This window comes from Hyposmocoma kahamanoa, unplaced genomic scaffold, assembly GCF_003589595.1.
Source record: "Hyposmocoma kahamanoa isolate Upper Pololo Valley unplaced genomic scaffold, ASM358959v1 202, whole genome shotgun sequence".
Taxonomy (NCBI): domain Eukaryota; kingdom Metazoa; phylum Arthropoda; class Insecta; order Lepidoptera; family Cosmopterigidae; genus Hyposmocoma; species Hyposmocoma kahamanoa.
Window position 1 is genome coordinate 5,869,038 of NW_020653726.1, and position 25,046 is coordinate 5,894,083.

A 25,046-nucleotide genomic window follows, 5' to 3' on the forward strand; every position below is an offset into this window, starting at 1 on the left:
GGTCTAGCCCCTTAGACGAATTTCGCCGCATCGATCCACAACGTAACATTTATTTACCTTGGCTAGTGGGTCGAAGAAGTCGCGGCCCATAAGCTGCAGCTGTAGCAAATTGAAACACTTGCGTATTATAATATTAAAAATCTGCAAGTAGTGATAATCGCCGGGGCTTACGTCACCTGTCAGCTGTAAATTAAAGAAAAAAAATACGTTAACATTTTATAACAACTTTAGATAAAGAGGTTTAGTTTATTAATTACTGGCCTGGATCTAAATTTGCAGTTATAGTGTTTGGGTAGCCTGTGTCCAATGTTTGTCTAAACTTTAAACACACTCACACATGCATGTAAATAATTTTAATAAATTATTACTTACTGTGACCAGTAGGCGCATGCGCGCACCATCTGTTTTCCGATCTGAATACAACTCCAAGGGATCAGGGTGGAGTTTCTTCACTGTATATAATACACATCCATCAAATAAGTAACTGCGAAACAACAGTGTTTTTAAAATGCAATTTAATCACAATTTATGGGTAAGCAATGGTAACTAACTATCAAATTATGCTAATTCTTAATTAGATCTTCTAAGTATATCTACAGATGTGAGTAATTTTTTGAACATAGGCCTCCCCCAAAGATTGCCAGACTAGCCGGTCGGAAGCAACGTGCACCTGAACTAATGCGTTCCATCCATTTTATTGAAACAAACCTGTTTTAAATGTAAGTGTGATTTTAAATACTTCGAGCCATCATTTAGAATGCCCTTCGTTAGAGTTAATATGTTTATTTTTACTGTGTTCAGCAGTGGGATTATGTGTAGGCTACTCTTTATTATTATTATATGTTTAAATAAAACGGGTGAGTTTTTGAGCGGAAATACTTAATATACCATTGGCCAGGGAGCAAACAATTCGGCCATGTTTTATTTGTAGACTTTTTCAAATAAGATACTCACCCTCCAAGTGTGTTAGCATGAATACGTAAGAGTCCTTTACGAATGGCGGTGCTGTCTTCTTCGGGCGAGACATCCACGTGATACTGGTAAAGACGCCATTGCGGAGTCGTTTGCACCGTGAAGTAATTTGCGCACAGGTCCAATTGCGTGCCGAAGCTACCTGTTTCGATGTTCATCACAATAACTTAGTAGTCACCGAAATTAGTACGACGCGACATAATTATCTTACTACATCATAGGTACAAAAAATCACGTTTACACATAAAATTTGCTTTTCATCAGCACTTGAGTTAATTTTCGGATGGTCATAAATGATGTCTTCGCTGCGCTCCAAAATCCTGTCACACCCGACAGTCCGAATTAAGCTTAGAATATGATTTTTTAATATTCCACCTGTATGTTTTGGAGTAATCTTCCTTCATGTCAAAAAATAATTTAAAATTACCTTTTTTGGAGGTGGCTGTAGCTGGACGGGTTCGCAGAATAGTCATGTGCTCAGGCAAGACCCTGCCTCCACCGCGGCGTGACCCGCGTCCTACCACAGAGGCGCCAGCCTCGCCAGCGGCACCAGGTTGCGATTGTTGTCCTAATAAATTAAAAATATAGATACTTTTATTTTTTTATACCCGCTTCATATTATATTAACGTCAAGTGACTTTCTGCAACTGTCAAAAAATGCGTAAGAGAAACTAGCAATTCTTTAACCGAATCATATTAATCATACCAATACTCTCAATATCTTCCATACCATAATAATTACACAAATACAATTCTAAAATAAAATGGATAACGAATAAGACGGAAACAATAATTACCAATATTCAAGGCTTGCATTCGCTGCTGAACATCGATATCACCGGGATGATCATGCGTAGATGGAGTAGTACGGTGGGCAGCGCGGCCAGCTGGCGCCGCGGGCGCTGGCATTCCAGCACGAACTGGGGGCGCAACTGATGGAGCGCCCCAAGCGGAGGGTGGCTGCGGACGCGGCCCTGGTGGCCCTTGCTGTTGCTGTTGGGGCGCGCCGGCCTGCTCCCCGGGCCGCCGCGGAGGCGGTTGAGAGCTGTCAACACGGCCTGCGCGTCCACGCGCCCTTCCTCTGCCACGATCTGCCATTGCTCACTGTGTACAAGGTATAATACAATCAGATAAAATGTGATACTGTACCTATATGCTATAATCATTTTTATGAGATGGTTTATAAAAAAGTGTTTTTAAAAATTTTAGCTATCGATAACGGTAATTGTGGCACTGGCAATATATGGAATGCAGCCTCGATGAAGCTATTAAATCCACATTGAGATCTCAAATTCGAGTGATAAACGGACTGATAAACCGACATTTTTAAATTTTATCACAATAGCTAACATGGCGTCACATTTTTATGTCGTGAGCGCCGCGACCAATGACTGCAAAGGATTCACACAGAGCCAAACATGACTGCAAGATTGCAGGTGATTTTAAAATATTTTGACAGTTCTACGCAGCAATTTTATCAACGTAAAAATTCAGCGCAACAAACGAGACGAAAAGAAATAATAAAATCAAACAAATAGACATATTACGTAAATTATTGGAAAAAGGTGGGAACATTTTTAATACTGTATTTTGGTCAATAAACTAAAAAAAAATACACGAGAGTACTTAGAAATACGTAATATAATGTAAAATATTTAAAAACAGAAACTACAAAAACCCGACATTTTTTGTTTTATCGTTTTTGCGGCGATGATTGAACGACAAACAAGCTATATACGCAATTTCATATTGTTGTCCCTGTTCTTCAAAATATATATCAATAGTTCATTACCAAATAAGCAGACTTAGCTTTATCAACTGAAATAACTATAGCGGGGAGGTTTATTAAATTATCACCAGGGATAGGAATAGGTAGTTTTTTTTTACCTAAACTTCGAGGAACATAGACAGAAAATGGAGACTGTCTTACGACGATATTTTTTAGGTCCTGGACCTTTTCGGTATTTGGGAAATCACATAAGAACATTAAAAATTGACGTAATTGGGGACAGGCAGGTACACTATATTTATCTTAACATTGCGACGCACAGCGGGTCGTAAATATCGCAATAATAGTATTTATGAGCAATTTTTGCACATTTTCTGACACGTATAAGTAGTGAATAGGCAGGTTTGGGCGCGCGTATAGTGTACAAATCTATAGAAGATAGGTTTAATAATACGTCTGTAGTGATTCCAAGACTGGATCGACTTTGTAACTATGGGGCACTAAAAGTATGGTCCCATACAAAAAATACACATTTAATTTCTTTCCTACTAAACTATTACATTTATGGCAAAATGTGATATGACAATATTTAATTAATAAGGACAATAGGATCTCTGGATTGGCATTTTTTCTAGAGAGGTATCGTGAAAAAAATCCAATGTTCGCAATATCGCTGATCCGACCCACTGTGTCGCAAAGTTAAGATAAATACAATGTCTGTCCCCAATTACGTCAATTTTTAATGTACATACTTAAGTATTTTCCGAATCCCGAACAGGGCCCTACCACAACCTCTTAAAACAATATTACTTTTACCTTACATTGACATTTCGTACCATAACGCGCTTAAAGAGGGCCCTACCACAACCTCTTAAAACAATATTACTTTTACCTTACATTGACATTTCGTACCATAACGCGCTTAAAGTAAGCTTATTGTAATGTTAAAACTATGATGTTTTACTGGCAGCTTTGTGACTATTCATTCACTCAGTTCGTACTATGACGCGAGTTACCTTTCAAAAGCTAGAAACATGATTTATAGAATTTTGTTTCTCCGAAAACCTTTAGACTTTTATTGAATAGATTTTGTTTCATTTGTCCGAAAACATGTTACGGTTTTTTTCATTACACCATTTAATGTTTCACTATTTCGACCTCATCGTCACTTTCCACCAGGTGAGATGGAGGTCAAATGCGCACTCATTTTATATATATATATATATATATATATAAAAAAGAAACATATATAATACTCATCAAGAATTCTTACAAAGCAATCATCCCCACATTTCACTTGATAAGAAATGGTATTGTTAGAAACATTCCGATAGAGTGAACTATAGAACTGGTCAAGTCCATCGATTGCACTAATGGCTCCCAAGCCATTAAGGCCTGACGTCTAAACAGGAAAGAATACATTGATAACAAACCACATTGGATCCCCCCCCAAACAGTAATGGTCTCTTTCCTTGGCAAAGAGCTCCCTGAAAGAGTCTTGTGTTAACATACATCCCTTCCGGTAGAGATCTATACTTTACCAACCATACAGTGCAACAACTGCTGTCGCTTTGGTCATGTGAAAGCCCAATGCCGTTCAAAGCCCAGGTGTTTTAGATGTAGTCAACCACATGCTGGAGATTCTTGTGGTACCTCCCAAACAAACATGCTTATATTGTTGTGGCCCCTATATGGCCACGGATCCCTCTTGCCCTGAACAAGCCAGACAGAAATCTATTAAAGTTGTTATGTCAACAGAAAACATCCCATACTCAGAGGCTTCTCTTAGATTCCGGACTGTACTTAAATCTTTTGCTGACAGCGCTCGCCCTACGACAGCTCAACCTCCTGCAGCAACCCTAAGTTCTCCTACAACCTCTCAACCTCATTATTTCCCACCTCTTTCTCCAAGCTCCTTCCAAAGAAAAACTGTTTATTTTGAGCGCCGACCTTGGGTTTCCCCAAAATCTGGTTTCGATAAAGTAAGCCACAATAACCTTATTATGACTCCGCAGTCCACACAACATGGCTGTGCTATTAATTCAGAATTATCAAACAATACCTCCAGAAACGAAAATTTTATTGAATCTTATTACTTATCAACACACATATCACTATTATTTCTAAATTTGATGATTCCCTACCGAACAATGTCATTCAATCACTGAATAAATTAAACTCTTTAATCCATATTAATAATGAACCCCAATCCTACAATGGAACTGTAAGTCAATATGTCATAAAAACATGAACTAATTGATTTAATAAATAACTATAAGCCCATCATCCTGGCTATCTCGGAAACATGGCTAAACCCATCTTCGCCTTTTAGGATTCCTGGTTTCTCATGTCTCAGGGTTGATAACAACAATGGATATGATAAAATAAATAAATAATAAATAACGCACACACTCAACATAGCCCCGCACTAGGGAAACCCTGTGTCGCGGGTGCCATGGACACACACATAGACAACCATGGCTGTGCTCTAATTATTAAAAGATCTATTGTTTATTCTTTATTACACCTTCCTTCTCACTCACCGAATTTTAAGGCCCATTTAGATGGAGAGAGTTTATCGCACGTTTCGTGACGAAAAATCGTACGCGATTATCGTAAGCAATAATCGCCATAAGATTATCGTATCGTAATGTTTACATTCAGGCAAGAACAAAAATCTCGTCTACGATTATGTCATACGAGATTCGCAAGCAACTTAATCGCCTCCTCGACTGTTTGTTTACACAGAGAAATATGTAGTAAGGAGATTCTTGCTTACGAGTTTTCGACTTGTCTAAACACGATTTCGTATGACATTTTTTCAAGTTCATACGATTATCGTACAAATCGGTTCGAACCGTTTTGAGTGCGAGAATTGCCAGTGTCAGTCAGTGATTACTGCGGTATTGACTATGGACATATCAAAATGACGCAAAGATCATTCAAATTTGGAACTGCTGATAATATTAAGTTTATTGCACTGTATAGAAATATGCATTTTTTATTTCATTTTTTCAAATTTTATAACTTTTCTTAATCCAAATTTTTTTTCCTTCTCGTTTCATTAATTCTTGTCTTAGAGAAGCAGTGATAATCAAAACACCCTCGCGCACTGCACCCGTGTAGAAACGGCTGGCACAGAAACTCGAAATACGATTTTTGCTTTCGAGTTCTGTTTCCACTGAGACGTGGACGGTCGATAATCGCAATTGTTTAGACGAGGAAACTTTTTTCTATTCTTTTGATAATCGTATCTTCGAGACGATAAACTCTCGCCATCTAAATGGGCCTTTAATGTCGTAGCAGCTAGAGCTTTAAACATAACATATGTTTCAGTATACATTCCCCATCCTGATCAATCTATCTTCACTGAACTAGATTCCATCCTTGCTTCTCTCCCATTGTTCATCTCCTGCCACCTTTCTTAATGACATGCTTGATAATAATAATCTCTGTGTTATAAACGATCGTTCCCCTACGAGAAAATCTTCTCCCGCCCAAAATCCCAGTTGTTTTGATCCCTAATTTCTTCTGAATTAATTTCCAAATTCTCTTGGAGAGTACTTTTTAATTCTTATGGCAGTGACCAGCTTCCTATAATAATAACTTAAATATATAAATATAATATAAATATAAACATAAAATATTATTTAATAACACCTGGCATACTCGGAAGGACGATTGCCTAGTGCTCGTACGTGCGGTGGAAGACCTCAAGGAGACGACGACGACGTAATTTTAGAAGAAATTCGAAATGATCCCAGCACTTCAGTACGTGCGATTGAAAGAGCCACTGGAATACCAAAAAGTATTGCTCATCGAATTTTAAAGCAACACGAATATCACCCGTATCATGTGCAACGTGTACAAAGTTTATTACCTCGTGACTGCTCTCTCAGAATGGCTTTTTGTAGAACAATGTTGGCGAGAAATCGTGAAGATCCACAATTTATAAACAAAATTGTATGGACTGACGAAACAACATTTAAAAAAGATGGTTATTTAAACTTGCACAATGTACATGGCTGGCACACGGAAAACCCGCATTTAATGCGTGAAGACCGGTCCCAATACCAATTCAAAGTCAACATGTGGACCGGAATTTTAAATGGACAAATAATTGGACCGTTTGAGTTGCCTGAAACATTAAATGGCGACAACTACCTACTTAGATTTTCTTCAAAACGATTTCCAAACGTTACTAGATGATGTACCACTCAACATCTATAGAGAAATGTGGTTTCAACAAGACGGTTGCCCAGCGCATTATGCTCGTTCTGTACGTGATTATTTAAACTCGGAATATTCCGGAAGGTGGTTTGGACGCCTTGGTTCAATTTTGTGGCCTCCTCGATCTCCGGACCTAAACCCCCTTGATTTTTTTTACTGGGGCTGCATAAAGGAAAAAGTATATGCAAAACCCATAGAAAATCTAGCCCAATTACGCCACAAAATTGTTGAAGCAGCAGAAGAAATTAGTTTGAGAAGACTCGCACGATTGATAAAAAGATCTTTTGTGAGGCGATGCAGAGCCTGTATTCGTGCCGAATGCAAACAATTTGAGCATTTACTTTAACATTAAAGTATTACAATAGTTCCTTTCGTTTCATTTTGATTAAAATTTATTATAATACAACATTCGACTAATTATTAAGTTGACACACTCACATGTGTTAGGGTAGATTATATTGTTTAATGCGTTGTCACTATCCATCTCACTCTATCACTAAAGACCATCTCACTTTCACGATGTTAAAGCCAATCTTTGAGCACACAAAAGTATTATTTATCATGGCATGAGTTTTTTTTGAAACGAGCTCCTTTTGCAAAAAATAAGTTATAATATTTTTTATGGAATGAAGAGTGGCAAGTATTGTACCATTTTGAAATCTTGATTATATGGGCCATCTTTTAAAATAACTTGCCCAGGGTAGTGTAGTACATTTTTTTTTTAAATGAAGTGTCAAAGCTAGCTGACCTATTTTTTCAAGCTACGACTCAATGAAACTAATTTTTTTTTTTTACTAAACTCATAACGTTTATTGTTTGATTTGTGACTGCAATAAATAGCATGGTTATTTATGATGACGTAAAAAAAAAATCACTCCAAAATTTGAAAATTTGTGATGACTGTACCTAAACATGTGGTCTAGGGTATCAATTTTCAACATTTTCAAAAAAATGCCTATTATCACTTAACTGAGTGACATGGATCTTTTTTATTTTTTTTACCAGAACTGATATAACCTGGCCTCTCGCCCAGTGACCGCTTGACGTTGAGTTTTGGGACACCCTGTATTTGAACACGTGGCATTATGCAATTTAATAAGCACAGAGTACTAAAAAAACCGACGTCAAAAGTTCCTGGAATTACATTTATTTGCCAAGTTTCATTCATCATCCCCTAGTTTGCCACCTTTACAGATGGAATATTTTATTCGAATTTAAATGGGATCACTACTGAGGTTCCCACCTTCCAACAAAAAAGAACCATCAAAATCTGTTCCGGAGCGTAAATTCAAGTATTACCAGTTAGTAGTACCATTTGTCACTAGAAATTTTATTGACACTTGAACGAATCCATAATATTTACAAATTTTTATGAATACGAAACTAAAGTAATGCTTGTTTATAGTGCAACTTAACGAGTGGCCCTTATTTTGTTTGGAGTGGTTTATATTCTTTAAAAACGTTTTTACCACACTATAGAAATCAGTTTAATTCCTATTATTGGCTTATATAATTTTATATATACATATATAGACATTTATTTTTAATTTATATATAGATTTACTTTTTTGACTCTCAATTCGCGACGCCGACATAAATTTTCGGTAAAGTGTAAATTAAGTTATGTTGGTAGAATAGTTATTACGTCAGCAAGTTGTCAGGAGGATTTTTCGAAACTTTCAATATTTCATTCGGCTGTTTCCCTATTTTTATTTGCACAAACTTTTTCGATAGCTTAGTAATGAACGCAAATAAATGAATTTTAATTTACTCTTCGGAGCTTTTATTATTACCCAAAACAGTCTAGATTTCATCGAATGTAGAAACGAACAAAGTTTATAAGGCGAAATAGTGCGTGGTTGAATGGCATTTTCAACGTAAATTTTGATGACTATTTGAGAATCTGAATCTTCTACATCGACAGAGAAGCGAGGATAACCTTCTAAAATCTATGGAAACAGATAAAAAAAACAGGAAAAAAAGTTAGGAGTTACCTCAAAATTTTATGGCGATAATAATGTATTAACCGCGAACATAGAGGTTTGTAATATGTATGACAATATGTAACTTTGGGATTGTGGAGAGTGGCACAGAAACTTGGAGGTCTATACTCAGCGGTGGGTGAAGTCAGGCTGTATATGATGATGATGTATGATGATGTTTGGCTTGTCGTCTCACCTACATTTTACAAACAAAGTAAGCAATATGAAACCTCCAAATATTTAAAAAACTGTTGACATAATGATGGTCCCACTTAATAAACATGTAAAAGCTTGTACAACTTTTCGATAGTTCAGGTCAAAATTCACCTCTATTTTTTTTTAGATTTTTTTTCCAATTAATTTTATAAATATTCAGTACTCCAATGTTTATTGTATGAAAGATAAAATCAACAAACTCACATCAATATTGCGAGTATGTATTTTGAATACTATCTACTCTTGCATGTCTATAACGAACTAACTTTGAAATATTGTACATGGGCATCTTTAATATTGTACTGTATATTTGCACTTTTAAAATTTATGACCAATTACTATAATAACCAAGTAACTATATAATATTTGCATTTTAAAATCCTAATATCCATAGTAAAAACAGTAATATAATGTTACATTTTACAATAAATATATAACATTTCCCATGTATATCAGTGTAAACACTACATGCAAACAGCTGCCAATATAATTTTTACAAGAATAAAAATTCAAAAGGTTTTTTTCTAACTATCAATACTATCATATTTTAATTTAAGATATAATTTTTTATTTATCTTTCATACATCGTATTTAAGTATATATCCAATCACCAACAACTAATATTATTTTTTAAATTTTTAATCACTTCTGTAATGTTGCAGTTTTTCCATTACACGTTTATTCAGTGGGGCTGTTGATAAATCCATTGACCAAACAGCGAAAAAGATATTTAGGTGCAATTTTCTCAAAATTATAATCATAATTGTTGCCACATTATTGCTGATCAGATGAATTGGATATTGTGGTATATGTCACAAAGTCTTTTTATACTAAATTCATACCATCAGGTTCAGAAATCCAATGGTGATACAAAACCACAACCAGAAAAAAAAGGGACCATAAATTAACATAGTCTGGAATACATAACTGTATATTCAAACAATAAAGCTGCATTGTTATATAGTTAAGAGTTACACGACTGCACAATAACAAAACCTAGTGAGTGCTTTACAATTAAATTTTACAGAAGAGACAAAAACACTAATCGAGCTCATCCTTAAACTTGAATTTAAAAAAAAGTAATAGTATTAAGAAGGGTACCAATCAACAAATACATTGATGTCACAAAAATTATCACAACTTGTATATTGCATATTTTATACCCTTACTTTCTTTAAATGTTTATGTACACACGCCAGCACATTAAGCTACACATTGACATATCTAGTTTCGTTGCACTGGAGGCGATTTTCAAACAAAAATGTGTAGTCTGATGTGCCGTTGTCCATACATAAGTAACATTACTGTAGCATCCAGAATCAAAATACAATATAAGCATTTGCTAGGTATGTGGTTTAGTTACTGCATCAGAAAATTTTAAATAAAATTTGATTTAGTTTGGCTAATTAAATTACTAAAAATGACTAATATTTTTAGTACCCATAAAGTTCCACAATCCACTAATTGCCAAATCAAATGCCTAGTAAGGCGCTTTAATTACTTTAAAACCTAGAGTGTCAAATACTAGCTCTTTTAAATTGGTTAGTGACTTAAGATTTTTGGCTGGCACAAACTACACTAAGTGTGCCTTGCTAGGTTTTTAAAGATTCAAAATCAAAGAATCAAAAGGAAATTATTATGATGTCAGCCTAGACTGCAACGCATACCATGGCTATTAAATCCGAGATAGGGTTGTAGTCCCAAAGCAAGAAACTTATAATGCCTGCACACAGTACAAGGAATATAGCTTGAAGCCCATTGGCCATGATACATGAAACGCTGGTGACAGAGTGTCTTACTGGTTATAGTTCAAATTGCAGGTAATATGTAGGTAAAAATTATGTAGCTACCTACTAATACTGTAAGTTCACAACTGTCGCCAGCTGCCAGCATAGAACTTGTGTTGCGTTTAAGTAATAGTACAACATATTTGTCAGAATTATACGGATATTATGACACAAGTAAAGCATACAAATTATGTGGACAAAGCAAATTTTGCTTTTGCACCATGGCGGCCATAAGCAGGAGAAAATTTTTCTGTGCGTTGATTTCAGAGAACTGATTAGTAGCAATAACTGTATGCAGGCTGTTTCATGCTAAAATCACATTCGCTTTATGTCGAGACCTGTATACAATTTTTTTTATCGGTAGGTACATACATTAACGTAAGCATTTATTAATAATAATCCCATGGAAATTAGGTTAATATTAAAATACGTTCGCTATGTGCAATATGTTAACAGAAAAGCACTTACCCAGAAGATTTCACTGAAGGGGAATGTTTTTTTTATCTGATGTATTACAAGCGTCGTCTGCCGTCTGTTATCCTTGTACGCAAACCCCACATGCAGCAACAAACTAAAACATGGCGTGCGTTCATGTAACAGCACTGACGGATAAATGAACGAATGAAATCACAAATGAAGTAAAAAATGAGTGGAATGGTACGAGCTACCACCATAAAAGTGTTGAGAGATGTTTCCTTTTCAAAGCTTTGCTTTTCTAATTTATTTACTTTCACATATATTAATTTCAAAGAATGTTACATATATACAGTTTAAAATTAAAAAAATATTTTTATGAATGCTAGTAATTATCACAAGTATGAATTGCGTTTCCGTTTTTATCACAAGTATGAAATGCGTTTCTTTTGCGATTTTTGACAAATTGCAACAATTGTATTTTAGATTATTAGTATATTATATGCCCGCGACTCGCAGATTCGTTAGGCCATATACATGCATATCCCATATCCCTATTGCCCACCAAAGTTTAGCATTTTGAATTTTAAAGCATTCTTTATGACGCAGACTTTTCTTTAAATTTTAGCTGAGTTAAGTTATATGATAAACGTTTTGAGGTAAGCTGCAACAAAATTTTCCAGCCGTTATTGTTATTATGGTAGTACGGAGTAAAAATACAGATGGCGCTTAGATAAATTATATTATATTATATTAGATAAACTACCGGGAAAAACGTTATCTTCGCACCACTAACAAATTTGAAATGAGAAAGAAGTTATTTGTTATCATTGACCCATATGCAAAGTTCAATGAAATTGTTGTTATGATATTTTTAGGATCGGGAAGGGGCCTGAACAATAACTATTTTGTTCTATTGGCATATTTCGTATGTTATTGATGTTGTGTTTGAAGCCGTCAATACATTGAATTTTAGAATACTCGTAAAATCCATATAGTTTCTTGCAACCATCACATAAATACAGTTATAATAATTTATGTATAAAATAAAAATATTAATACCTTCTTTATTTTGATTTGTATGAACAAAACAAAATTAATCCTAATAATTTGTTGATAAACTTCTTTGGTATTCTGTTCCTATTGCGCTAATTGTCAACTTCTAACTTGTGACGAGGATACATTGGTTACCGGCGAGACAGGCTTAGCCTAGTGCAGGTTGTGTTTCTAGAGTTGTATTTAATTTCTTATTTATTATGTATCTACCTGCACAATTCTGTTGTCAAATAAATAAATTTTAATTTTTTAAACTTAAATAAGTACTCATCAAGCCGGCAGAGAATAGCAAATTGAGCTTAAATTCTAGTTTGTATAATAACTTGTACCTAATATTCATTCCGCCATAGAAATGTACAGTCAACAGCACATCTACACATTGACGTGTCTTGTTCCGTTGCACTGGAGACGATTTTCGAACAAAAAGTGTAGTCTGATGTGCTTTTGACTGTACGATTGTATTAGTTAAATACCTATATTCGAGATCGTATTGTTAGAGATCACTATCCTGCATGAATTGTGAGAGAGTATGATTTTTTTACAAGAAATGTCTTTAATTTGGTAGCGAATGAATAGTTTTTGTTATATTTTTTATAATTAGGTTTTTTGTAATAAATTTTAATGTATGAACTGCTGAGGAATTAGTTATTATTGATCTTACCTATCAGTTGATTACAACTGAATGGAAAGTTTTGAGAGAACACTATATAAAATACAAAAAACTTATTAATTTGTATTTTTTTTATATAGTGCAAGTAGTGCAACCCGAAACTTAGCAAAAGTTGATAAATCGGCGACTAAGACTCATGAGATAATTTTTTGGTTACACTTAGGCAACGTTAAGTTATTTAAATCGCCATTTTTGCATACTCGAAATCTATTTGCAGCAGTAGAGTTCCTTAAATCTATTTCTGCCGTCAAGCAAATAATGTGAGCATTGCTGCGTACTGCGTTTAGGATTTGAAGGGTGCTGGTGAAATTACAGGCACATGGGACATTTCAACTTATATCTTTGGGTGACGCGCATATGAGGACGCAGTGGCAGTGCCCCTCAGATTTAAAGTTCTGAGCGACACTGCAACTTTTATGGACAAGCGTGTCGGAAAGTTTATTTCATAAACCTTAGCAGCACAGTGGTATCGCGCTAGTTCAATCAAAAGAAATACTGATAATGGTTTTCAGATACTATTATAATAGGGGTTAAAGTATGAAATTGCCGATTTGTACTGAAAATCTAAATTGTTTATTTTTTAAATTTTTAACAAATTTATTTAATCAAAATAGTTGCCATTATTATCTATACATTGCTGCCACTTAATGGGAAGGTTATTAATGCCTTTGCGATAGAACTCCGACGATCTAGACTGCACAAACTGTGTGAAAGCATTTTGTACTGCCTCCTGGGAAGAAAACTTCTTGTCACGTAGATAATTGTCCAAATCACGAAAAAAATGGTAGTCCGTTGGAGCAAGGTCTGGTGAATACGGAGGATGACGAATGGTTTCTAACTGCAGTTCCTGAAGGGTCAAAATGGTTTCTCGTGCTGTGTGAGGTCTCGCGTTGTCGTGGAGCAATAATGGTGAAGATCGATTCATGAGTCGGGGCTGTTTTACTGCTAGTTTTGTCAACATGGTTCGGAGTTCGGCACAATAGACATCTGCCGTTATTGCTTGACCAGATCGGAGAAAACTATAGTGAATAACACCATGCTGAGACCACCAAACAGTTACCATTACCTTTTTATGGGTAAGTTTTATTTTAGGACACTGTTGTGGCATTTGACCTGGGGTCAGCCATTGCATTTTTCTTTTCCGGTTATCATAAAGAATCCACATTTCATCACATGTTACAATTCGATCCAATATTCCTTCATTTCTGTACCGGTTCAACAAGGCAACACAAGTTTCAACACGCGTTTCTTTCTGCAGATCAGTCAAATCATGAGGCACCCATTTTTCGTATTTTTTTATTTTATTGATTTGACGCAAGTGAGTCAATATTGTGGGTAAGGTAACGTTAAACCATGCCGCTAATTCCTGGGTAGTTTGACTAGGATCGGCTTCCACTATCTCTCTTAATTCATCGTTATTCACCTGAGTGGGCGGTCTTCCTCGTGGCTCGTTCTTTAAGTCGAAATTTCCATCACGAAAGCGTTTAAACCAAAATCGCACTGTGCGTTCATTAGTAGACCCCTCTCCAAACGCAGCATTGATATTGCGGGCTGTTTCTGCCGCGTTAGTTCCGCGTCGGAACTCGTATTCAAAAATCACTCGAATTTTCGCAGTATCCATCTTTCTTGTCTAAATTGAATAACAAAAACAATTGAAAGTCGATATTCAAATGTTTCAAATTTGAAAAAAAAAAAAATCACAGAAACCATTTGAAAAAAGTTTCATTCGAAAACCTCAAACCATGAAGATTCTATGAAAATTCAAAGAACCTATTGCAATAAAACGGCAATTTCATACTTTAACCCCTAATATATGGTGTTGTGACTTTCTTTTCATACTCAAGCGACAATTTATACAGTGTCAACAGCACGTCAAGCTTGATATTTAAATTCAACTCTAGGACGCTTCATGGACTCTTGGCTGTACTTACTATACTTGGTTAGCTGTAGGTATACACACGTTCGTCTGCCCCGTTAGCATGTGGCCGGGGCGTTCATCCCGCGCGTAGCTAGCGCGTATTAGTAGCGGTCTAGACGAGAGCCTAAGGCGTAGGCGATGAGACGCGCGAGGCTCGTGATATGCCCTTAAGTCGGAAGCTATGTTCGGACATTGTCGCAGGACACTGCGACCGGCATCTCCGGCACTAGCCCGGAGAGCTAGTAGAGGATGAGCTAGATATCCTCCGGTACCTCCAGCCGCCTAGGTTATTGGGAACTGGAGAGACGCCACTGGAGAGGCGTCGGGAAGTAAACGTGTCTTACAGCTCCGCCACCAAAGAGGAGATTTGGTAGTAGACTTTAGAGTCAGCGGCTTAGCGGTGGCAACCATTAGTTGCGAAACGGGAAGTGAGCATGCCTACAGCTCCGGTACTTATTTTGACAATCTAGGACAATCTAGACTAGGGTACTGTGCGTACACCCTGGCCAGCTCACCCAAGGAACTAGCCTTTTGAGAACCGGATGAAGTCCGTGCAAACGGGCTGATCTGGGGTCAGGACCAGACTGAGTAGGTGCGAGCTTGCTTGCTCAGGTTATAGTGCTCTTCCCGTATAACCAACAGGTTAATAGGGAGGAGGATTACTATAAACAAAACTTATGTTGAAAAGATATGGAAGTTGTGCTAACTATACCACACATTTATGTTCATTATAATTATATAATTATTTATTTTCATTACTCCAGCTCTTCAATTGCAGATATTTTACCACATTTTGTTTGTAGAGAACGATTATAGGGAACGCCAAATTTTCAAGTATTCCCGTATCACCCCTATTCAAATTATATGTAGATTATATGTTTTTCCTTAGCTTGTGTACCGATATGGTTTTGGAGAGTTAATTGCGAATCGACATACAAGCTATGGAATACTTTGCTTTACGGCTTATTATCTTAAAGCGTGGTATATTTGTATGATTATAATTAAATCTAAGAAGAGATTCAGCGTTGTGACCAACTAACAATGTAGGTACTGACCTAATGGACCCTTATTTTTAAAGGTGAAAGATATACAGCAGTGTCGTGAATAGAATGAAAAATAAAGCTCTAATGTCGTTTTGATGTTATCGAAAGTGCGGTAAAAGCGTCCGGTGTAGTTTTCTATAGAAATTAATGGTAGTATGGCCGCGTGACGAATCGCCACCGACGACATGTGATTTCTCGGAAAGTAGGGTACTCCTTGTTAGACTTGATGTTTTAGCAAAAAGTTATTTTATCTACACACATATCATAAACTCTCTATAATGTGTTCAAAAACCGCAAATTACGATTAGCCTTCACCTTTGTAAATTGTTTTGTTAGAACAAATTTCTTATCTGTGAAAATGTTATTATTGCTTCTTGTTATCATCGAATTCGCTGTTATTATTACATTCAAATTTCGAACATCACTGAAAAACAAAATAATGTGATTGGATCTCAATTCTTATATCTGTCAAGATGAAGTTTTATTCGAAATGAAATGTCAATAGCAAACTATTGACAATTTCACACGTTACTTGATATCGAACGATATGATAGTTCGGGCCGATTCTAGTTTGCCTATGAATTAATAATAAAAACTATGCATTCGCTCTGGATCTTTTGGAGGGAAAAGTGTCGTTTTTATTTTGGCTCTCAATTATTTTGTGAAATCTAGTTTAAAGTGGAATAGGATAGTGCTATTGTGCCTTAATCGAAGATTAAGACGCGAAATTATACGAATCTCGAACTAAAATACCCGTATCGGCCCGTTTTAAGGAATCCCGAGCCAATCCAAACACGCGCCTCAAATTGCCTATCCTCTTTGTGGCGGCCATATTTACAGAAACATAATTAAACTTCATGTTTAGGCTGATGGCTTTGCCAAAGCCTTAATAAATTAAAATAATAATAAAAACTACGGTTGTGTGACATGCGTGAGAAAAGTTTTTATTTGCCGCCACTTCGCCAGTCGTAACATGCGGTTCCTGAACACATCACAGAGAGCTTATGATATGTGTGTAGATAAAGCTGTATATGTAACTGTATATAATTAAAACTCGCCTGTCGGCTCGTTCCATAAACCCTCACTCTTATTTTAATGCGTTTCATTACGTAACAGTCACATAAACTCCTATAAACTTGTTATCTATTGAGCACGAATCTCCTTGAAGATTAATATAAACTACTATACTATTTAGTAGTAGAGTTCCTTGGGAAAGAATCCGTCCAGGGAACAATTGCCACCTTACCTATTTCTGCAGCATTAATGTGAGCATGATGCTAATGAAATTACAAGCACATAGGAGTTGACAATTTATGTCTCTGGGTGACGGGCGTAGTGGCAGTGTCCTTCAGATCTTTGTGATTTAAAGCTCTGAGTGCACGAGTGGCACTGCAACTAAGTATGTTTTATAATCTAAGCTGCAACTGTTATGGGCAGGCGTGTCGTTTACCACCAGGTGCACAACTTGTTCGCCTCGTTTCTTGGTATTATAAAAATTTCAATTCCGATGTGTAACAATCGCGAAAATATAAAAATGGGTTTAATTTTTTTTTCCAAACTTATAAATACTTGGTCCTCTGTTTGCCTATCTTTATCTATCTTTATAAGTATAACCAGAGATCCAAGTGGACATGTAGTGTTGTTTGCGAACGCAGAACCGAGGGGAGCCGATATTACTAACGGTTACACAGTTTTACGGAAAATTTTGGTTCATTTGTTATATGTGGATTAAGTATCCCAACATCAGTTACAAATTCTAAAAGTATACTTACATACTTAGGTACGTAGGTAATGAGTAACGTACCGACTATTTATTTATTAGGTTGTCGATCACAGAAACACTCGTTTATATAATACACAGTTGTCGTCGTCAAAAACTATATTTAATTTTTTTAATACATTTCATTCACTCATTCATTTATTCACAAAGCATTATTTATTTGAAGAAAAGAAATTTTTCCTTATAAAAAAAATATTATACATTACATTTTGCCTAGACGGCATCCCTTTCCCTAGACGGCAGTAAAACTATCTTTAAAATAATGTCCTAATTCATCGAGTATATACGATGTCCTAATATCACCATTCTTTAAATACAAAAATTACACTAACACATTGACCTACCAATAAACTAACATCATCGTTGTCGTATTTAAGTATTACAACTTTATATTATTGTTTTGTATTCCCTAACCCTCTTTATCGTCCTATTTGTTAACGGAACTGAATTTAAAATAAGGATTTATATCCATTTGACACTGCTTTAAAATGGCGAGCTTTTATTCTGCAGTTTTTATTAGCTCTCGTTTTCTTTTTGTAACGAGAGCCGGAGCTCCCACTTTACTGGAAATTTATTTAAATTCTTAAAAGAATATTCCCTTTTTCTTTGATGGCTTCCTCCTTTTTTTTCGTTCGGGAAGTCTTAAGTGAGTTGGTTAGAGTTACTTTACTATTGTTTGTTAGTTAATATTAACTCGGGCATGCCAATGCTGATCTCCATTTTCAATTTAGGGCTAACAATAAGGTGGAGTGAATCAGTGCGTAATATTAATTAGAATGTATTGAGTCGGTTGGTGCTTCCCCTTAATTAAGTGCTAGTAGAGTTTAGTTGTACCCTTCCCTTGGGACGACGGAGACGGCTTGGGTACGGTGGGTTACACAGGGACACATAAAACATTCACGCCCCACACCCAGTTAATAGCCGCAGTTTAAACGAGGCGATGTACCCGCTTTAGCGTTAATGTTACACCTCATTGTAAATTCAAGTCGAAAATAGCACAAAGTAGTTCAAAACATACCGTCATACCATTTCTCAATTGCACGACTTGATCGACTCTATATATGATTTTCAATTTGCCTCAATTTTTTGTATTTATTTTCCTTTGGTACAACTTCATTGTCAGGAATTGAAAAGTCACATTAGCAAATCAAATTCTAAAACAAATTTGTATTATCACCATTAGTTGTACAATCTATCTTTGTTTTTGTTTAATTATATTATTTTTTATTATTACTTACATATATTTAACTGAGCATTGCTCGTCTTTGACCCTTGTTCATTTTTAAATACCAAGGAACTAATAGATTTTGTAATCAGTGAAATGTTTTGTTTCAAAAGGTTCTTCTTCAATAAAAAGTAAAAAAGCTCAATTACTGTTTATTAATGAGTTGTACCATAAATATGTAAAATAATTGTTGTTTTGTTTAGTTAAAAAAAAATTATAATATCTAGTGACGGGACGAATAAGTCGTGCGCCTGAAGGTAAGATACACCGATACCCGTCTATAACAGTTGCAGTGCCACTAAGAGCTTTAAATAGCAATGATTTAAGGGCACTGTCACCCTGAGACATAAGTTGACAAGTCCCATGTGCTTGTAGTTTCATCAGCACGCTAACCTTCAAAAGTGGAACACAGTAATGCTGACATTACGGCTTGGCAGCAGAAATAGATAAAGTGGCAGTACTACTCTGGACGAACTCTTTCACAAGGAGCTCTACTGCTACTTAAATAATTTGTAGGACGCTGCTACTCCAATTATTACTACCTCATTATACGTATGAAAATAATAATTTAAACTAATTTCAGAACTATCGTCCATCTTCAAAAAAAATATTCAAAAAAATCTTAAATTTTATATAAAATTTGGACCCTCCCTACTTTTTCGCGCTTGTTCTACATGCAAATTTTCATACTGCTAATGCCCTTATAATCTGGCTGCGTCGACATCATTGCAAACAATGTGTCTGCGAATTAATCAAAGTTTGAAATATTTTAAATATTGATTTAACTCCAGTAAGTAGCGGGAGGGGGTCGGTTGGTAAACATTGGTTCAAGGCAAACAGCAATATCGTTGCGCCTCCAGGCTATTCGATTCATTGCGAAATCCGTGGGAGGAGTACAAGCACAATTTATTGGACGCAGAACCTTATTTTTACTAACGTGTTGCTTAACAAACCTGTCGTGGCCTCATTCATGTCAATCATATAACGTAATAAATAAAGTTTTTTTTATCTAAAATGAATTACCGCAGCTTGATTTTGATTGCCTCTCCCGATTAGAAACTGCGTCTTTTCCGAGTCGAGGCGCATAATTGCGATTCACAATTGGCCGATCGGAATTCTTTTCACATTTCAAATCGGAACAATACTTGATTTAACTCACAAATTAGAAAGACATAGTTGAAATCAGGTTCATCTGCTCGCTCGGAAACACATCTGATTTCGAGACTACGCGACCGGTTCGACTCCGATTTCCTCCGACTCCGCTGATTCGTTCCGTGGTTTTGTTGGCATAGCGTCTGGCACGGTTTGCTAGAAGACGTCGGTCCACATTCAACTGGGTTGAAAGAATTTTTTCTAGGGTTTCGATCTTTGTATTAATAACTATAACAAACTAGTGGAGTAATTTCACAAAATATAATTGAATATAATGATGGTGAAACATCCTGACATTCATAAAACACTTAATTACAGTGAATAGCGACATCTCTAGCCGGGGCTGGTAGCTATAAAGGTGCCTAACTTCGTGACGAAATACTTTCATGAATTACAGAAGTTGTTTTTCTTGGAGTCTAGTACGCACTTACCAACAAATTTTTCAATATTGCAATAAAATATGAGATATGATTTCGGCCGCCTGTGTGATTGCCACTGTGACTAAAATTTAATTCGGCACAAAAATGTCTAACTATAACTATACCTAGTCATAACAACTGTAGTTACAGAAGAAACGCAAACCCTTTACACAAATTTTTTTTTTAAACTAAAATATACCTATAGGTGACACTATTATACAATGACCAGAGAGTTTTACATTTTGAACCGTCTAATAAGTAACAGAGAGCTTAATTTTGAAGACGTGTCATTGTCCATTAATCTATATTTTTCCTTGACGTTAGAAACAATACTCAGTCCCCTACAAAGTTGTTTGGTCCATTTCTAATCGTACCCTTCGGTATGATAATGATGGATACGATCCACGATTACTGATATACTCAGCTTAGCCGGCTTTATTGAAATTTCTGTTTAACTTGGTCGAAACTTCTTTTTTTTTAAACGAGAATACACCAGTATGAATTCTCGTTTACAGTTACTCAAAGTCAAAGTCAAAGAATCATTTATTCCATAGGTAATACAAATTTACACTTGAAAACGTCACATTTAAGCTACTGCTCGTTCACTACGCTTGCTCTTTTCAAATAAACTTAAATGCTATGGAATAAATACACTTTGAATCAAATTTTTGTGGATTCTGGAGCCATGTTGTCTTTCCATACATCTTTATTTAACACGTAGTCTTCATTTTGTAATATGACTTTTGAATAAAAATATTTTTAATGTAGTTTTTAAACTTAGGAAATGATAATATTAATATATGCTCCGGAATCTTATTGTAAAAACGTATACAGTTCCCCATAAAAGAGACGTTTACCTTGGTTAAACGAAATTTTGGTACCATGAGTTTGATACCACAGTCATGATACTAATCTCCTTATACTTTTGTCTGAGAGAAACCCGAGAGCATAGACGATACACTGAACGAATCGCTCGTTTTTGCAATATAAATATGGTTTGAATATCTGCCGCTTTACCCCACATGAGAATCCCGTAGGACATTATATATATACTATGGAAGTAACTAAAGTAAACTAGACTAGCAATACTAACATCGGTAAGCTCACGTATTCTGCATACTGCGTATACAGCGGAGCTCTATCTGCTGGCCTAATATAAAATCTAATGATTCGTTCTGTGGTAATCGGTCTGAAGAGAAATTGGTCTACCTTCTTTTTTTTTTTAGAATTAAAAGAAGCCAATTGGGCACTATGGTCTGATCTTAAGCAATTTATTATTGATTTAGACACTGCGTCTGTGTTACAAAAGATGTTATCAATACAACTAGAAGAGGAGGCAGTGATGCGACTTGGTTCCAAGAAAAGATTATTCAAGTTAAAACTTTTAAATAAATTAATGAGTCTTACAGAAGTAGAACAATTTTCTAACCGGTTTACATTCAAATCTCCACATATTAATTCCTTTTTTAATGGTTAGAAAAATCCGCTTTAAACTATCTTCCATAATTAATTTAAACTCGTTAAAATTAGCAGAGGGGGGCCTGTATACACATAAGACAACAAACTGATCCAATTCCACACATGAAATCTCAATAGTTCGTTCAGTAGAAAGATCTGTGATATCTTTACGCTCTTTAAATTTTAAGTTACGTTTAATAATAATCATAGATCCGCCTCTACTTAAGTTCTTTCTTATGAAGGAACTGACGATTACATAATTTTCTATGTTGTTAATTGCTTCGTAGTCTTTCAACCAGTGTTCTGGAACACAAAACACGTCAACGGAAATATTGTTCAAAAAAAGACTTATTTCTAATGTTTTGCCAGAAAAGCCTTGAATGTTTTGAAGTTTTTGTACTACATGGAAACGATTAGACTTTTCTGTTGTCGTGTTTTTCAGTTTAAATTATGGTTAGTAAAAAGTATACTGTTGCTACTTAAAGTAGGAGCATTGTCGTGGGACTGTGTTATATCTTGTACAACAGCGTCCTTAATATTAAATGATAGCAAACTAGCTATAATGTCTCAGATACCTTATGGGTAAAAGTAAATTATCCTCAAAAAGTTTGAGTTCCTTACGAACTTTTTAATGTCAAGACAAAATATAACGTCACTATGACGGTGAATGTGAAATTATGAATATGCGAATTTATATATATATATATTTATTATGAGCGATGCTTAGGTTAGAGCAGTAAGGGAAAGCATTTAGTATGAATTTACACCCACACTTCTCATGAATTCTCAAGAACACGTCAATGCTACTATTTACTTCTTTTTTACTAATATTATTACTATCACCTATGATAAGAATCACTGTTGTATATTTACCAAAGTTGTAACCACTTAACAGTGTAATAATTCAACTAAAAGTAGCTCCTGGGTAGCAATAGCTGACTACCTTTTATTTTAAGTGGTCACTTAGGTAGTGGCCTAGTCCTATTTCATGAGAAAAAACTACCTACTGGCAGGCCTGATATGAGTTCTAATAGTCTTGGTAGTTATTAACTTATGACTAGGAATAAAAACAACACTACTGTTCTTGACAATTGTCTTATAAACTCACAAATTAATTTAAAGGCAATACGCTTCTGTAATAACATTCCTGTTAATATTCCAAATTTTAAAACTATTGTAAAATAAAAGTACAGCTACTGCATACTTCTTGGATACTTCTTGGACACAAATAAACGATTTCATTATTATTATTATCATTGTATATGTCTTTATAATGTTTGTCCGGCCACAGAGAAATAGTTATCTTGTTACTGTCAACTCCTAAACAAAAATGTAGTATTCTTTAAAATATTATTAATAAATTTAGTTCCTTTGGTCTTCTTTTGGATAGAGTAAAATTTGTAATTACGACGTAACGCTATCCCATTGTCGCTCCCCTAATGATTCGTCACTTTTAATGAGCACGCTCTAATTTGTTTGTGTCACAATATTCAATTATAACTTTGCTTTTAGTTCTAATAGGAAAGCCGATAAGGCAATAAGAACAAAGTATTTAATCACCATGTATTATTCAAATTTGACATAAAACATCCATTTAAACATTTTTGTATTGCTTGTTGGTTAATTAATTTTACACATAAATACTTAATGCGTCAAAATATTGTTTTTTTTGTTATTTATGACGATAATGCACGAAATGTCACTCCTTTGAATGAATAATACCAGCGTCCTTTGTCCACAGCCATAGAGTACTTTAAAAAAATGACTGTATGTAATATAATGCACAATTTCTTTATAAAATATTTGTGTTCACCTCCAAGTCGATATTGTTGGACTTTAAAAAATTATAGTTTGCAAAATTCAAAAGAACCACACTTATAACATAGAATACTTAAATTCTGTAGCTTATGGTAAGTATTTATGGTGGTTAAATTACTGTATATTTTCTCATTTTCATATATGATATTGTGTCAAAATAAAATTTCATGTACAAATAGAGACTTAGATTAAAAGTATATTTGTTAAATTTCCAAAAAAAAATTAAAAATTCAAAAGTTTCTCACAGGTGAGTGTTGCACATGTGCAACAAGAACTTAGAGAAATGAGTAAAATGTTTTTTACTTGATCTGTAGGTTGGTTGGTAAAAGCAGTAGCCCGGTTTGGCAAACAGATGCAGATTTGAATCCAGTCGAATATAAGGAATGTTTCTTGGTATTTGTTCGACTTTTGTATCAATAATAAATTTTAGCTGCCGTATAGCGCCTTGTAAGAGAATTCGTCCAGGGAAGTACTGCCACCTTCCTTACTTTATTACATAACTGCGTTCGGGTCTTGTAGTGCTAGTGAAACTACAAGCACATGGGACTTGTCTACTTATGTCTCAGGATGGAGGCAGTGGCAGTGCCCGTCAGATCTTTGCGTTTCGTCCCATTACTTGGTAGCATAAAAAAACATTTTGACAAAAAATATATTAATGTTATGGTAGTAAAAACAAAAGATATTCAATAATATAAATATTACAATAAATGTAAGATTGTTTGTGTTGATGAGTATATTCACCTTAAATTTTTTGGTATCGACAGCACACTGAAAATCGTTATAATATAGTTGAGTATTGAACCTCTGGTCGATAACAGACTTTAACTAAAGACTTTGCAAAGTTTCGCCGATATAGCAACCAGTAATGAAGACTTATGAGTCGGTAGTCTCTCTGTCATCTCAGTTATTAGGGGATCTGAGGATCAGGCACTCGGCCCTCGTTATCCGCTCTCCGACGTGACTTGACAGCTACTGAGTATGTATTTTTTAATAAGCTTTGTTAATCTGCGATGTGATTTTGTTCATTTATTTTTAAATTCACATTTTAAGAGGGTATCAAAGCCATGATAGATCGAATAAATATTTTTTTTTTGTTTTCCTTAATGAGTGTTTAATTACTTTTATAATTATAATATTAAATAAATTTTATTTCTATTAGCACTATAGATAATTGAAA

General features: G+C 35.2%; 1 protein-coding gene across 1 annotated transcript in view; it reads right to left on the reverse strand.

Moving 5' to 3' along the window:
* LOC113227216 (piwi-like protein Siwi) overlaps window positions 1–11,500 on the reverse strand; it is a 30,151-nt gene extending 18,651 nt beyond the window's left edge. The window contains exons 1-6 of the mRNA XM_026460109.1: window positions 11,385–11,500; window positions 1,770–2,076; window positions 1,400–1,540; window positions 955–1,114; window positions 373–484; window positions 58–183 (exon numbers count right to left, since the gene is read on the reverse strand). Of these exons, the coding sequence (XP_026315894.1) occupies window positions 58–183; window positions 373–484; window positions 955–1,114; window positions 1,400–1,540; window positions 1,770–2,070 (840 nt within the window). The 5' untranslated portion in view covers window positions 2,071–2,076; window positions 11,385–11,500. The remainder of the gene's footprint in view (window positions 1–57; window positions 184–372; window positions 485–954; window positions 1,115–1,399; window positions 1,541–1,769; window positions 2,077–11,384) is intronic.
* Window positions 11,501–25,046: the final 13,546 nt, after the last annotated feature.